At 40.9% G+C, this 15,870-nt stretch overlaps 1 protein-coding gene across 2 annotated transcripts in view; it reads left to right on the top strand.

Moving 5' to 3' along the window:
• Nucleotides 1–15,870, top strand: part of LOC125465696 (ephrin-A5-like) — a 367,296-nt gene that overhangs the window by 320,715 nt on the left and 30,711 nt on the right. For both annotated transcript variants that reach the window (XM_048559430.2, XM_059638445.1), the window contains exon 3: nt 14,204–14,269. In XM_048559430.2, the coding sequence (XP_048415387.1) occupies nt 14,204–14,269 (66 nt within the window). The remainder of the gene's footprint in view (nt 1–14,203; nt 14,270–15,870) is intronic.

The following is a 15,870-nucleotide window of genomic DNA, read 5'->3' as shown; positions in this document are numbered from 1 at the left end:
ACCAATCCAATTTTCCTTTATTAACATCTTAAAGATGAAATGCTTCTTTACAAGTCGGCATTCTATACTCTCGGAATTTAATTATCCAGAGTACTGTTCTGATCTCCTCTTTAGTTTCCCTCTGTAAGGACTGCTGAGTGAGACCTGATTCAACAACTACTTTGCATATAAATCCTGACATCAATAAAGAGAGGAACAAACTCTCAAACTTGGTCCTGTGAAGAAAAAAGTATTTTCTTTACATTTAGCACACACAACTGCTTGAAAACCACCATTAAAAATCAAGGAACTGAATTAAGTATTTTAATGAATAATGCAGCAAAACTGAAGTTATTTTGTTCTTAATATGAAGTCTGACTTTTCTTACTCCCTCTCGCCCAAGGCGAAAGGGTCTGAGTGCAGGCCATTCTTCAGTGCCTCCTGGGAATGAACACCCTTTATCTGGAGCTTTGCTAATAGTTTGTCAAACAAGTTTATCAATGGGGAGCATCATATTGGGTGCTTAGTTTATATTCCATGCATTGGATTGTTGTGGCACAGTGGTAGTATCCCTACTCTAAAGCAGGAGCCCAGACCCAAGTCACACCTGCTTCAAAGATATGTAATAGCACCTCTGAGCAAGTTCATTAGAAAATATCTGCACCTTGTATTTACATCTGTACAAATACATTTGAGCATGCACACACATGTATGAAAACTTACGTATGTATATACAAATGGATAGAAGCAAATGCGCATACCTACATGTGCACATATACATATGCAATCTGAATTTTTTTCTCCATCTTTAGCCTTGGGATACAGAGGCAAATTGTGGCTGTGCTTGTCAATGCAATCAAAATATACAAAGCAGCACAGACCAGGGAATGAACCTCATGGCTAATTACCAAATTGAGCAGACAGTTTGCCAGTGATGCTTAACGGTAGTGCAGACTATATCACATTGGGCATTGATGAGCATGAAAATTTCAAGCTACCTCCAGCGTATAAATGGCCCTGCTCTTTTTTGTCTGAACAGACATTAGTGCCTGATTGCCAAGTCTGTGGGTGCATTGGCTAGCAAAGATTTGATCTCCAGAAAGATTTGGACTTTGTCATCAAAGGGTTAAGGTGTGACAATTGAAAACATGACAATGATTACTTACGTATTGAAAGTAATCATCCCTGATAATGAATTACAACTTACCCAGCACAATTCAGACAATCACTCAGCTTCAATACAGTCAATTGAGCTTGGCGTGCAATGGCCCTGCATTAATTCTGAAGCAATACACATATCAAGTTTTACAAGGAGTCAACAGTTTGGCCTGGATCACTGGCCCAATAGTCAATTAGTAGACAGAAATGTCGACAGTCAATTATGTCTAATAGTGCTTTGTTGCATTAAAATGAATTGCTTTAAAGTTGCCAAATAATCAGTGTGGTATTGTATGTTTTAGACTGGATGAACAAGATGGAATAAAGAATGTTTAAAGTACTAATGTAGCGTTACTTCGTGAAAATGTCTACATGGAGTAATTAGTCTTGATGTACATCTTTTTGCGTTATAAACCCCCAGTTATCACTTTGCTAACTCTTGTTTCTTCCTTGGGATTTATGAATCGCCAGGTTATTTTCTCTGAACATTGTGCACTAATAAAAATGGTCACAGAACCTTCCCTCTTAAACTCGCAAATATTTATTAAATTAATGAAAGCAGAAACTCTGGTTGGTTTTCACCATGGAAACACATTTATCGCCCACTTAACTTTAATGCTGTCTGACTGTCTGAAGAAAGTCGAGTCCCTTCCTCATCTTAATCACGGGGCCTGTTAAGGGTACTCATTGCTGCCTGATTCTCATTTCTGTCCCAGGCAGACGACAAAGTCCAAATCTTTCTGGAGATCAAATCTTTGCTAGCCAATGCACCCACAGACTTGGCAATCAGGCACTAATGTCTGTTCAGACAAAAAAGAGCAGGGCCATTTATACGCTGGAGGTAGCTTGAAATTTTCATGCTCATCAATGCCCAATGTGATAGTCTGCACTACCGTGAATATCATGTTTCCAATGTGCTCACAACATGCTGGCAAAGTGATTTCCCTGTCACTAAACAGACATTAAGTGAATGCAGATTTCTAGAACTAGAAGCAATTTGACTTGAACTGTGCAAATAACTTTGTGCCAAGATTAATATGACATACTGCCTTGATTCATTTACAGTCAGAATGATCATGTGCAAACTATTAGCAGATAGGTTAGTGAGCCTTTGTAATCCTGTTTTCTGAGAAAATGAATGTTAATACAAAGTAATAGCCTGCATTGGTCATACAAGCTGTACTGCTACAATTCAATAGCTACATCACAACCTATCTGCTAATGGTTGTGAGGTTCCAATATACCTTATGATGGGAGAGGGGGCCGCTGGGCTGATGAAAACCATTGCCTTGCTACTCTGTGCTTAAATAAGCTGACTATCCCCTCTTCTCACTCAAAACACGGAGCTAATTATTATCATGAGAATAATTAATTGACAAAGCAATATTCAAATTGAATTTTAATCATTGAGTTTGCAAGTCGAACCTGTTGGGAACATGCTCTGATTTGGCAGAATCTATGAGTCAGAGAGTGTTGGTGATGCCAGTATAAGGGATGATGAAGACAGTGAGGAAGATAATGGAAGCCATTAGCCACAGGGAGCAAGATTGCTTTGCGTGTGACAATCCATTTATAATGAATGGATTTTTTTCTTTGTGATCTCCAGGCCTCAGTTCCTACCACAACTTTCAAGTGACTTTCACTGTTTTCTCCATTTAACATCCTATCCATAACTATGGAAGCGTGCATTTACGTAGTGCTTTTAATCGAGGATCATCCAACCAAGTCTGACACAGAGCCACATGAGGAAACACTTGAACAAGAGCCCAAAAGCTTGGCCAAAGAGAGAGGTTTTAGAGACCCTCTCCAAAACAAAGAGGGAGAGGTTTAATTACAGAGACCGTTCCAAACCAATCCATCTCTCTTGTCTTCCACAACCTTCACTTGTTTCTTATAACCATACTTTACTTCAAATCCCTGTCTATCATTTCCTGCCCTTCACTCCCACCCAGTGATCTCCTGCAGCCCCATATACTAACTTGTAACCCTCCGCACTCATTAACAATGCATTAGCTCTCTGAGAATGGTAGGGTGAATCCAAAGAATTTCTTTAAGTATATTAAAGGAACAAGAATAACTAGGGAGAGAACAGGAACCCTCAAGAACTAAAGTGGACATGTATGTGTGGACCATCTCCTGCGGGAGAACATCCTGTGATGTTGTCAATGCATATTTCTCCATGCGTATCATTGAGAAAGACATGAAGACATTGGAACTTGGGGAAGTTAGTGGCAATATCTTGGGGACAGTCCATATCACAGTAACAGAGGTGTTAGACTTGTTAGAATGTATGAAGGTAGATAAATCTCCCGGCCTTGACCGCATATATCAAAGAACCCTGCAAGAAACTAGAGAATACATTGCAGGGGCCCTGGCTGATATATTTGTGTCATTGTTAGCCATGAGTGAGGCCCCAGAAGACTGGAGGGTAGTGAATGTCGTGCCTTTATTCAAGAAGAGCCACTAAGAAAAAGAAAAGTAGGGTGAATACACGCAGACTTTGTCCCAAGGTTGGGGAATCGAGGACTAAAGAACATCAGTTTCAGGTAAGATGTGAAAGAATACATGGGAACCTGAGGGGCACAGAGGGTGGTACGCACATAGAATGAGCTGTCAGCAGAAGTGGTTGAGGTGGGTACATTAACAATATTTAAAAGGCGTTTGGATGAATACATGGATCGGAAAGGCTTATAAGGATATGGGCCGAGTGCAGGGAAATGGGGTTAGACTGAATGGATATTTTGTTCGGCATGGACCAGTTTGGGCCAAACGGCCTGTCTCCATGCTTTAGGACTCTATGACTCTATGACTGAACTCCCACTCTACTTCTCCCTCTCCCTTCCAGCCCCAAATCTGCCACCTTTAGGAACAGAGTGCTCACAAAACCTATGCCCACAGTGTAACCTATTCTTCCTATCCTCTCCACTTTGCTGCCTCTCTCACATCCTTCAGTAATTTCTTCTCTACTCAGCTCCGTGAATTTTGATTTTATTTGATTTATTGTTGTCACATGTACCTAACTACAGTGAAAGATTTTGCTTTGTGAGTAGTATATGCAGATCATAACATACAAGGACACACATATCATAGGGTATTTAGACAGAGGGAGGTATACAAGGCTATGGCTGTAAAGGAGGTTGCGCAAAAGAAAGATCAACATTAGATTTGAAATTAGAAGGGTCCATTCAGCAGTGTGGTAACAGCAGGGAAGAAGCTGTTTTTGAACCAGTTGATATGTGTGTTTGACCTTCTGAATCATCTGCCTGACGGAAGAGGTTGGATGACAGTACAGCCGGGGTGGGAGGGGTCTTTGATAATGTTGGCTGCTTTTCTCCAGCAACAAGAAGTGTAGATGGAGTCAATGCCTGGGAGATTGGCTTTCGTGATGGCCTGGGCTGTGTTCACAACTTTGTGTGATTTCTTACGGTCCTGGGAAGAGCAGTTGCCATATCAAGCTGTGGTGCACCCAGGTAGAGTGCAGTCTGTGGTTCACCTGTAAAAGTTGGTGATGGTCCTTATGGACCCACTGAATTTCCTTGGCCTCCTGAGGAAGAAGAGGCATTGTTGTGCCTTCTTGACTGTTGCACCTACATGGGAGGACCAGGACAGATTGCCGGTTATCGTCAGTTGTTAGGGGGCTTTCCTGGATGAAATCTCCCAAATGAATGAAAATAGTTGTTGCTGTTGTACATATTGACATGATGAAAAGAGAAAGTCTGCATACAACAGCATAGCTGACGTGTATGAATGAGACTCTTCACTAACAACTACTAAGCAGAAATTTCTCATTATTCATTCCAAAATTCTTTCAAGATGAGTTGCAACATCACAGTGACCACAGGGTCTGGGAGGATCACATAAACAATTGCACAGAAAACCAAGAGGTAAACAAAACCAGCTGCTAACATTTGCTATTTAACAGGCTCCTGGGATTGAGTGACTTTCGATTTTGAAATGTGACATCACTGTAGTTCAAGAAATGTTCAGCTCAACATGACATCTATTTTTGTCACTTTCTGCATTCCCCTCTACTTCCAATACTCATGGACGAATATCAAAACCAACAATGTGTTGAGCAGTTGAAACTTGTAAGTCGCAGCTAAAGACTTACAGTGGATATTGATATCACTGCATCAGGTTGGAGACAAGACTTGTGGTTTTAACTGAGAGTCTATGAACTCAATACAGCAACTAGCCCCCTGTATACTTCAAGAATGCTTCTCAAGTAAAATACAACTAAATTGTGCGGAGGCAGAACAAAAGTATAATTTGCATAAAACCAATCCTAGTTATTTAATGTGATCTACAGATGTGAAAACTACCTAATTGTTTTTCATTCACGGGAGGAGGGCACTGCTGGTTAGACCTGCATTACCTGCTCAGAGGGCAGTTCAGAGTCAGCCCCATTGCTGTGGATCTGGAGTCACATGTAGGCCAGACCAGGTAAAGATGGCAGTTTCCTTCCTTAAAGGCCTTAGTGAATCAGATGGGTTTTTCTGACAATCGATTCATGATAATCGTTCGATTCTTAATTCCAAATATTTTTATTGAATTCAGATTCCACCATCTGCCATGGCAGGGTTCACACTCTGGTCCCCAGAGCCTTATCTAGGTCACTCGATTAACAGTCCAGTGATAGTACCACTAGACCATCGCCTCCCCTCAATCTTACCCATTCTGTGGTATCAGTATAAGTGGTTATACAATATCTGCAATTGTCTTTCTACAGTTCACTGTATCAATGAATTTCAAATATTAAATAACTTTGAAAGGTTCTGTTGCTCCAGAAAAAGCTAACAGCCATTCTGCATCAGCAACACCAATGAGTGAGGTGAAACAACAAGAAAAATTTGGCCTACACAAATACCAGGCAATGACCATCTCTCCATGATATTCAATGGCATTCACATTGTCGAATCCCCAATTATCAACATCCTATCATTGATCAGAAACTAAACTGGACTAGCCATTTAAATATTGCAGCTACACGTACAGCTCAGTGGCTGGGAATACTGCCGAGAGTAGCTACATGACTCCCCAAAGTCTGTCTAGTATCTATGAGGCACTATTTGGGCGTGTGATGGAATATTCTCCATCTCCTGGATGAATGTATCTTCACCAAAACTCAAGAAGCTAGACACCATCCGAAACATAACAAACCAAATGATTGGCGCTTCAATCAACACCTTGAACATTCATTCCCTCCCAACCATCGACACACACTGGCAGCATTATGTCCTATCTAAAAGATGCATTGCAGTAACTCACTACGGGCCCTTCAAGAGCACTTTCTAAATCCACAGCTTCTGCCATTTAGAAGGGCATGGGCAGCAGATACATGGTGTACATCTCCTTGTGCAAGTTCCTCTCGGTGCTACACATCACCCTGAGTTGGAACTATGTTATCGCTCCTTTACTGTCACTGTATCAAAATCCTGAAACTCCCTCCCTGATGGCATTGTGGGTGTCTTTATATTCCAAGGATTGCAGCAGCTCACTGCCACCTTCTCATGTGCAATAAGTGAAGGCCTAACCAGTGATGTCGACATCCAGAACAAAATGGTTATTTTGATTGATCTACTTTTTTTTTGGGCTGATTCCAGCAATTTGCATTTATTGTCTGACCCTGAGAAGGTGATGCTGAACTTTCCCCCTGTAACCTCCAACCCTTGTGCAAGAAAACCTCCCGTGGTGGTGCTCTGAGGGAATTGTAGGATTTTGTATTTGTATATGGTTGCATTCCCTAAAGGATATTTGCAAACCACTTGCATTTTTGCAACAATATGAGCAATTCAGTGTCATTTTACTGATGCCTAAAGATATTACACTCATCTCTGCTCTTGCATTCAGTTGCAACAATGCCTGGATCGAGGCTGAAACATGGTCTATTGACTGTTATTAGTTGAGAGAAAAATGTTCCCTTGTCTTCTTTGAGTAGTGCTATAGGATCTTTAATATTCCTGAGAACAAAGCAGTAGAATCTTGGTTTAACATCCCAGCCAAGAAAGAGATACATCAGACAATGTAGCATTCCATTAGTCTCATCCTAGAATGAGAACCACGCAAAAACACTCTGCTAAGAGATTCAGACACCAACCCCTTCCCCCCACTGACTCCAGTGTGAGATAGCTAACAGCTGAACAAAGGAACACCGAAAGAGAGGGCTTGCAGTTGACAGGGGATTGTAATACACTTAAGCATGACCTTCACACCAGTACGTTTAAAAACCCTTGCTGCAAACATTCTCTGCCAACTTACAATTCATCAGGCCCTGTTTATCATTGGCCACTTGTGGTCAAGCGCTTCAGAAATGCTATTGCACAATTGCTACTGCAGACAGAAATTCTCTAGTGCTCTTGTGTGTTGCTGATCCCATCTGCTTTGACCCATTCTGGGCTTTTACAGCTTTCATCCCACATGGATGGCAATAGCTCTGAATGCTCCCCGAAGTGGCCTATGAAGTAGATTGAGAATTCCACACACAAATTCAGAAAAAACTCAGTAGGTCTGGCAGCATCCGTGGAGAGAAAGCAGAGTTAACATTTCAGGGGCCCAGTGACCCCTCTTCCGAATGGATTGTTCCATGTTTTTTTTGAGAATCCCACATATCATTTGAAGAGAAAAATCTATCCCCATTCTCTCCGAGCAGCCAGGGCTGGACAATAGATGCCAGTTCTGCCAGTGGTGCCCACTTCCTGAGAGAGATCTGTGGCATTCTGATTCAAACTGAGACGATGCTGTAATGGGCCTGCTCACTGAGTTTATCTCATTGCAATCTAGCTCCGAAAGAACACAGACCTGAAGCGCAAGACTGTCCATATAATTTGGTGCCAATGACAATATTACTTAGGGAGAGCTCTGGACTGCAGGAATGAGAAGAAGAAAGCAGGTCACATGAGTGCTGTTTCAAGGGACATTGAGCAAGTGAAAAGAAATTTGATTCTGAGCCTACCATACTCCACCAGGAAATGTTTGCTTGATGTGGGCACAAGGATTGCCTGAAATAGGGAGATGTCGATTGCTTGGTGCAAACATCACCCATCTGGAAGAAAGAGAAAATAAAGAATCATGTTGCAATTTTCAGTGATGTTAGAGAGAAAAAAAATACTCTCTGAACAAAATGAAAGCCCACATCATTGGAGCTGTTAATTGCCAGGCATTGAAGGGGCAAACAGTTTGCTCATCTGGAACTTAATACACTAAAAATATGCAACAATCTGGTATGAAATATTCATTACCAGTAATAATGCTATTTAAATGTTTTATTGACACATGTTCCTGTGCTTTGTAATGAAATAACAGCTGTCGGGAGAAGTGAATTTTTTATGAATCTTTGTTGATTGCTAATTAATATCTGGTTTACGCCAATATTTTTGATACAACTTGCATCCGGTGTTTGAGGGAATCAATCAGAATTAAAGGACAACATGAATAACATTGAACCTGATGGTGAACTACAGGATTGAGAATTACACAGAACAGCACAAAAATGGATTGTTTGCACCAGTCTGCACTGATGGTCATGATGCATGTGACCCTCTTCCTACTTTCCTTCATCTAATCCTGACATCTCATCCTGGTCCTATTTCCCTCATGTGCTTATCTGGCTTCGTCTTGACTGTGTCTATACTAATCCTTCTGTCGCTCTTATAGTCATAAAAACATACAGCACGGAAACAGACCCTTCAGTCCAATTTGTCCATGCCAACCAGATATCCGAAATTAATCTAGTCCCATTTTCCAGCATTTGGCTTATACCTCTCTAAACCCTTCCTATTCACACACCCATCCAGTTGCCTTTTAAATGTTGTAATTGTACCAGCCTCCACCACTTCCTCTGGCAGTTCGTTCCATACACTCACCACCCTCTGCATGAAAAAGTTGCCCCTTAGGTCCCTTTTAAATCCTTTCCCTCTCACCTTAAATATATGCTGTCTCGTTTTGGACTCTCCTACCCTGGGGAAAAAACCTTGACTATTCACACTATCCATGCCGTGATGATTTTATAAACCTCTATAAGGTCACCCCTCAGCCTCCGATGGTCCAGGGATAAGAGCCCCAGCCCAGTCAGTCTCTCGCTTTAGCTCAAACCCTCCAACCTTGGCAATACCCTTGTAAATTTCTTCTGCACCCTTTCAAGTTTAACAACATCTTCCCTATAGCAGGGAGACCAGAATTGAATGCAGTATTCCAAAAGTGATCTCAACAATGTCACACAGAAAAGAGCAGAAGTAGGTCATTCAGCCCTTCAAGCCTGCTCCACCATTCAGCAAAATCCTGCCTGATCTTCTTCATCAGCTGCAACCTATCTTGCTACCTCAATATCTCTTCTTCCTCTTAGTAGTCACTCCTGTATCAATCTCTATGTTGACTATAACCACAAATTGAACATCCGCAGCTCTCTGGGGTAGACTGTTCAAAAGATTAGCAACTCTTTGAGTGAAGACATTTCTTCTTACCTCAGTCTAAGGGCGTTAGATATCTACAATGCAGAAAAATGCCCTTCGGCCAATTGCATCCACACAAGTCCTAAATAGTTGATCCCTTAATCAAAGACTATTACCCTTCATTCAGCTGGGGAAGCATCTTCCAAGGATACATGCTATGAAGGCCCCTTGAGAATTTTGTATGGCTCTTTGACACCACCTTTCATTCTTCTGAAGTTGCTGCAGAGGCGATGGTCTGGTGGTATTATTGCTGGGCTCTTAATCCAGAGATCCAGGGAATGTTGTGGGGACCCTTGTTCAAATCCTGCCATGGCATATGGTGACATTTAAATTCAATCAAAAAAAGTCTGGGAGTAAGAATCTAATGATGGCCATGGAGCCATTGTCAATTGTCTGGATAAGCCCATCTAGTTCACTAATGTCCTTCAGGGAAGGAATCTGTCATCCTTATCTGATCTGACCTACAGGTGACTCCAGGCCCATAGCAATGTGGCTGCCTGCTCTCTGGGAATTTGGAGGTGAGAAGTAAATGCTGACCAGAGAATGATTAAAAAAAAGTCAATAAAATATTGGCCTAATCTACTCAACCTCATCACTTTGGACAATCCTACACCTGGAATCACTGCAGTGTACTTTGTCTGTCATCTCTCGAAGGCAAGCGAATTTTCATCTTTAACCTAAGCAAACCAAATGTATACATGTTCTCACCACTGTTGGCTGAAAGAAGTTTATCCTGGAATATGTATTGGATTTATGAGTGACTCTGTTATTGTCATAGCCTCTTGTGGACTTTGGTTTGATCTCAGTTCTATCTAACACGGCAGGAGAGCTACCTCAACTAGTATTCATGTTCCTACAGTGGGGGGAGGAAGCTGAGCCCTGGCTCCTGCTCCTGATACTCATCTGGTCAATAAATGCTCAAAAATGTGCAAATCTTGATATCAGGATGGGCTTAACAATGATGCCTGTGTTCCCACCTTCATGGTTAAACATTGCCAGTATTCATTCTTGACTGAGTGCTCACAATTTTCATGAGATCAGCTGGTGGAACTGCTCACTAATTCACTGAAAATGGAGTAGGTGATATCGTTGAAAGTACAGGGATGGAAAACATATTTAGATCATCCTAGAGAGCTTTGGGTAACTACTTATGTGTTGTGAAAACATTGCTTTAAGATTGGACTCTTCAAATTTTAGAACACAAATGTTTGCCTAACTCTTCTGAAATGTGTTGACCAGCTATTCTAATGGAGGCATTAGCTTGCTTTATTTTAAAGTCATAATTTACAATTTGGATGCTACCGTTGACCAAACTACTCACTCCTATGCATACACAACTACTGGGAGCCCCTGTGTAAAACAGAATTCGAACAGTTGTAGTTTAGAATGACATTATATCTTTGAAAGAGCAATGACCTTTGACCCACTGGTTGCTCATTCCACTCAGAAGAGGAAACAAAGTGAGCTTGATGATCACATTGGAGCGAAAGCAAAAGGAGGGCCTGCGAGTGACAGTGAAACAAGTCCGGATGTGGACTGCCATTGTGTGATCACATTGAACATCCTCTGAAGGCCATGTACTTTCAAGACACTCGACCTCCTTCAGTAAGATGAACCTGATTCTTCATCTAGCTACATTGTACTGCCATACCCCCGAACCAGACAGAGCAACAATCTTATCTCTGGACAAAGAGTTTGTCTATCAGACCTGCTTTTACGGACATCCCAGCTGACTACAAAGGAGCAAAGAAGACAAAAACGAAATTCATCTCGTCTCACTGGGTGAGCACACCCTGGCCATGCTTTTGTTCATTTTGCGTTTTTTTAATACTGTTGAGGTCCAGTGCACACGGTTTAGTCAGAGATTGACATTTGGGCAAACTCCTTTTAGAATTTCAAAATGCTTTAACCCCTTTTCAGCCACATGTGATGGCACTGTGGAAACCATGAATGCAACATGTCAGGTTTCGTCTCAACGATTCCAAGGTCACTGTTTCATGACCTTTATACAGGCTCCTGTTGTCACTTAAATCTAAAAATACAATCAGTTTCACTTCTGTTCCTTCTCTCAAACCATCAATGTTGTCTACACTATATAGACAGAAGGATAATGCTGTCCATTGCCATCTTTTGCTGAGAGCATTTGCAAATTAAACTATATTGCATTTCCTCCCTAAAACTTCACAGTCCTGCCCTCCTTTACAATACAGCTTAATGGTCACCTCTTTCATTTTCCCTATATCTAAGTATGTGAAGGTGTATTAAATTATGTTTAACAACTCTTGTACAAATTACCTTTGGGTGGTTTATTACATTTTGGCCACTGTATACTAGACTGACTCCTGTAGTGACAAGAATGGCATATGGATTGGCTCAGACTATATTCTCTGGAGTTAAGAATGAGGTAGTAGGCCATGTGTCAAATCTCAGAGAAACCTATTAAATTCTAACAGGGCTAGACAGGGTAAACATAGTAAGGATGTTCCTGATGACCAGGGAGTCCAGAAATAGGGGACTCAGTTTAAGGGTATGGAATCCTTATCATTCATGCCAGTAATCTTCAGAGCTCCAGTGAGTAATCTTTCCATTGCAGCTTGTAGTCAGGCCAGGAATTAAGCCTGTGTGGGGCTGGAGGAACACAGCAGGCCAGGCAGCATCGGAGGAGCAGGAAAATTGACGTTTTGAGTTGGGACCCTTCTTCAGAAACCTGCCCCATTTCTGAAGAAAGGTCCCAATCCAAAATGTCAGCTTTCCTGCTCCTCTGATTTTGCCTGGCCTGCTGTGTTCCTGCAGCTCCACACTGTGTTATCTCTGACTCCAGCATTGGCGGTTCTTACTGTCTCAGAAATTAAGCCTTATGTTTCAGAAACTCTTGCAGAATTCACAGCACAATAGGGCTGAAGTTGTGGTGAAGTCCAGGGAAGTGTTTTCCTAATGGCATACCGGGTGAACTTGATTTTGCAGGAAAGTGTGTGAATTTTCAGTTTTCACTTAAAATGAGCAAGAAATGGTGACAGCACTCTCATCCCTAAGTGTTATTCAACACAATTTCTCACCCTGTCTTTTGCCTGATTGTTAAATTAGTTTAAGGCGCAAAAAAAAATCAGCTGTCAATCCCTTAAGCCAGTGAGGACAAGGAGTTTGCAGGAGTTCCCATTCCTATTCAGCATCCAGTGATCCTACTGGGAAAGTGTTTGTGAATGATCAACTAAAGATCAGACTATGATGCCCTTCACAGCAGGCCTGCAAGCTATTGAGGAGAAGGACTACCTGTATCTTGGAACGACAGCATGACCTTCAGGAGAAGAGAAAATTGGAGAATGTTCCTTTATTTGAAGCTATTCCAGAGGAATTATAAAATGGGTAATTTAGTACACTAAATATTTAATAAATATGACCAATTATGCTTACGTCTCCAGTCTTTAGTGGCAGATATATCAATGGTTCTATTATTAAAGCAATTATTCTGAAAGGAGATGTTCAGTTGAACGTCTCATCAAATTATATAAAATATTAAATAGTATAGGTAAGATAAACCCAGATTATTACTTCAAAGGTAAAACAAGAAAATAGGACCTGAGGACATAAATGGAAATTAGCATCAAGTAAATTTTGAATAGGTGTTAGCAAAAACTTTCTTACTGGAAGACTGAGAAATTTCAGATTGATCTATCAAGTGAGGCGTACGACAGGAAAATCATGCACCTCTTTGAAATAAATGAGGATACCGTAATGGGAAAGTCATGGATTTTAGTGAATTGGGCTTCCTTTTGAAAGAAATTCATTGCCTGTAGCTCCTCATTGTGATCTTCTAAAACATTTTTGAACACTTCATGAGTGACACATTCGTGATTGTGGTTTTGCAGGCAGCCATTTTGTCAAGAGCACATTTCCACAGACTGGCCTTTGTTCTGTTTGTTAACCTGCTTTTAGTCATAGGTAGAATGTTGGCAAGGACATGCCTTGTTCAATAGTGGATACAAATCAAAAGAACTGTGGATGCTGGAAATCATAAAAACAGAAGTTTCTGTCAAAGCTCAGAAGGTCCAGCAGCACCTGTGGAGAGTAATCAGAGTTAAAGTTTCGGGTCCAGTGAGGAAGTGTTAACTCTGATTTCTGTCCACAGGTGTTGCTAGACCTGCTGAGCTTTTCCAGCATTTCTGTTTTTGTTGCTCAATAATGCTATTGGCTCAATAATGCATGGTAATATGGAGTCTATAATGATTTGAGCTATGGGATATATGGTCAACAGCGAATAGAGCAATAGGGTCTGTGACAAAAAGAGATGTGTGCTATATCGTAAATAATGTTATTGGATCTATAAGGAATAGCGATATGGCATCTATGATCCATTGTGTCGTGGCTATATAATGAACAGTGCTATCTGGCTCTAGTATGAGTAATGTTATAGAGTTTATGGTAAATGGTGCTATGAATGGTGGGGTTTATATTGTGCACCAGAGCAGAAGGCTAATTCAGACTTTACCACCAGCAATGTAGCTCATTTTTAGTTCAAGACTAAAGTGTCAATCTAAATGCAGTGATGAAAGTCAAGAAGCCTTGTTACTTGACACAGTTGTGAGAAGTACTAATAATAATTCATTGTGTTTTATTTCCAGCTTCACCTCACCCTAATATTGTTGGAAAACCCTGCTTAAAGTTAAAAGTATATGTCCGACCAACAAGTAAGTCACGTCTGTTTGAATGTCTTATCTCAAATCTGTCATTGATATTGTTCCTTTAAGACTGCTTGTTTGATGCTACTAAATCAATAAATTGAATCAGTGGACTAATACTAAATAATTGCTTGTTCTAACTGTTTCCCTCCCTGTTCTGCTGCCATTTTCTTCCACTTTTATTTCATCTTCACTGATGTGCCTCAATTTTAAAGCTGCATTGATTCATATACCAAGGACATTCCCATAGCCCTTTGTAAAGATTCAGTTTTAAGTTGATGTTTGGGTGGGAGAAAGCAAGACAAGGGTGTGTTAAACTCAGATGCCTCATTAAAACATAAGACCGAGCTGTTTGGTTGCTTGCTGTGAGGGGATTTGTTGAGAAACTAAAAGAAGTAAGTAAATCTTTAAACCTCAACATTGGGGACCATTAATGCAGCTTTAATTTGAGGCATTATATCAAAAAGGGTAGGTTAGAGAATGGCATGAATGACATAAGGATAAGCATAAATTCAATCAGAGAACTGAACTGATGTAAACTGAGTCAGTTTGACTGCATTGGATCAAAAGACAGTTTTCACTATTAAATGTTCATTCTGGGTCCTAAAACTAACAATTTAAAATAATAGAGCACTTGATCGCATTACGTATGATTTTGGCATTGGTAGTGGATTGCAGGGATAGGGACACGGATTAATTCAGTTGGCTGGACAGGTAGCCTGTGTTTCAGAGTGATACCACCAACCCAGGGTTTAATTCCCATTCTGTCTAGGGTAGCCTCAAGGCCTGCCTCCTCACCTTAACGCAAAATTCCAGCATGAACCCATGGTTCAAATAATCATGGATGCGACCTAGAGAGAACTTATTTTAGACCAAACTGACAGCAAAAGCGTTGATGGTGAGCAGAATTTTAAAAGCCCTTGGCAGAGCCATTTATGGAAGGAAAGTGTTGGTTAAAGAGACCCAGGAAGCCACCATAATGAAAATCTTTTTGCATGGTTATTGGGGCGGGGCCTTGCACGATGGATAGTGATGGGTGGCAGTGATTTGAACATATGTAATTCAGGGTGGGGGAAGTGGAATATTAAAGTGAAAATAGAATTTCATCAAATTTTGTAAGTTGTGTTGCAGTTGAATTCTGGGGATCAAGATTCGCAGTAGTATCACCAACGAGGGGATTTAGTGCTTAAGAGATTGGTTTAGCTTCAGGCCCATTACCAGGGGCTACAAAGCAAGGACAGAGGTACAATTTATTACCCAGTTCTGGGAGAGAGTTATTAGTTTAAACATAAGAAATGGGACTCTGGCTTTTGTTTAAAGTTCGATTCCAGGGGAAGGCCTATAATTTGGGGCCATGTTAGTTATGGTTTTAGCTTAAGATCCATTTGTAGAGATTGGGATTCAAGATGTGTGCACATAGTGTGCGGTCCAATTTCTGGGCAAAGACCTAATGGTTTATCCTCAATGTATCACTTATGGCCAAGTTTGATGGCTTTGGGATCTCAGCGCTAAACCGCTAATCACTGGAATCTTGTCTTAAAAACAAGGCTCCTCTAAAGTCAATCATGAATTCTACCATTCCACTGGCACCATTCAATACTTTGTCCCTT

This window comes from Stegostoma tigrinum, chromosome 30, assembly GCF_030684315.1.
Source record: "Stegostoma tigrinum isolate sSteTig4 chromosome 30, sSteTig4.hap1, whole genome shotgun sequence".
Taxonomy (NCBI): domain Eukaryota; kingdom Metazoa; phylum Chordata; class Chondrichthyes; order Orectolobiformes; family Stegostomatidae; genus Stegostoma; species Stegostoma tigrinum.
This window is presented reverse-complemented; position numbering and strand designations above follow the sequence as displayed.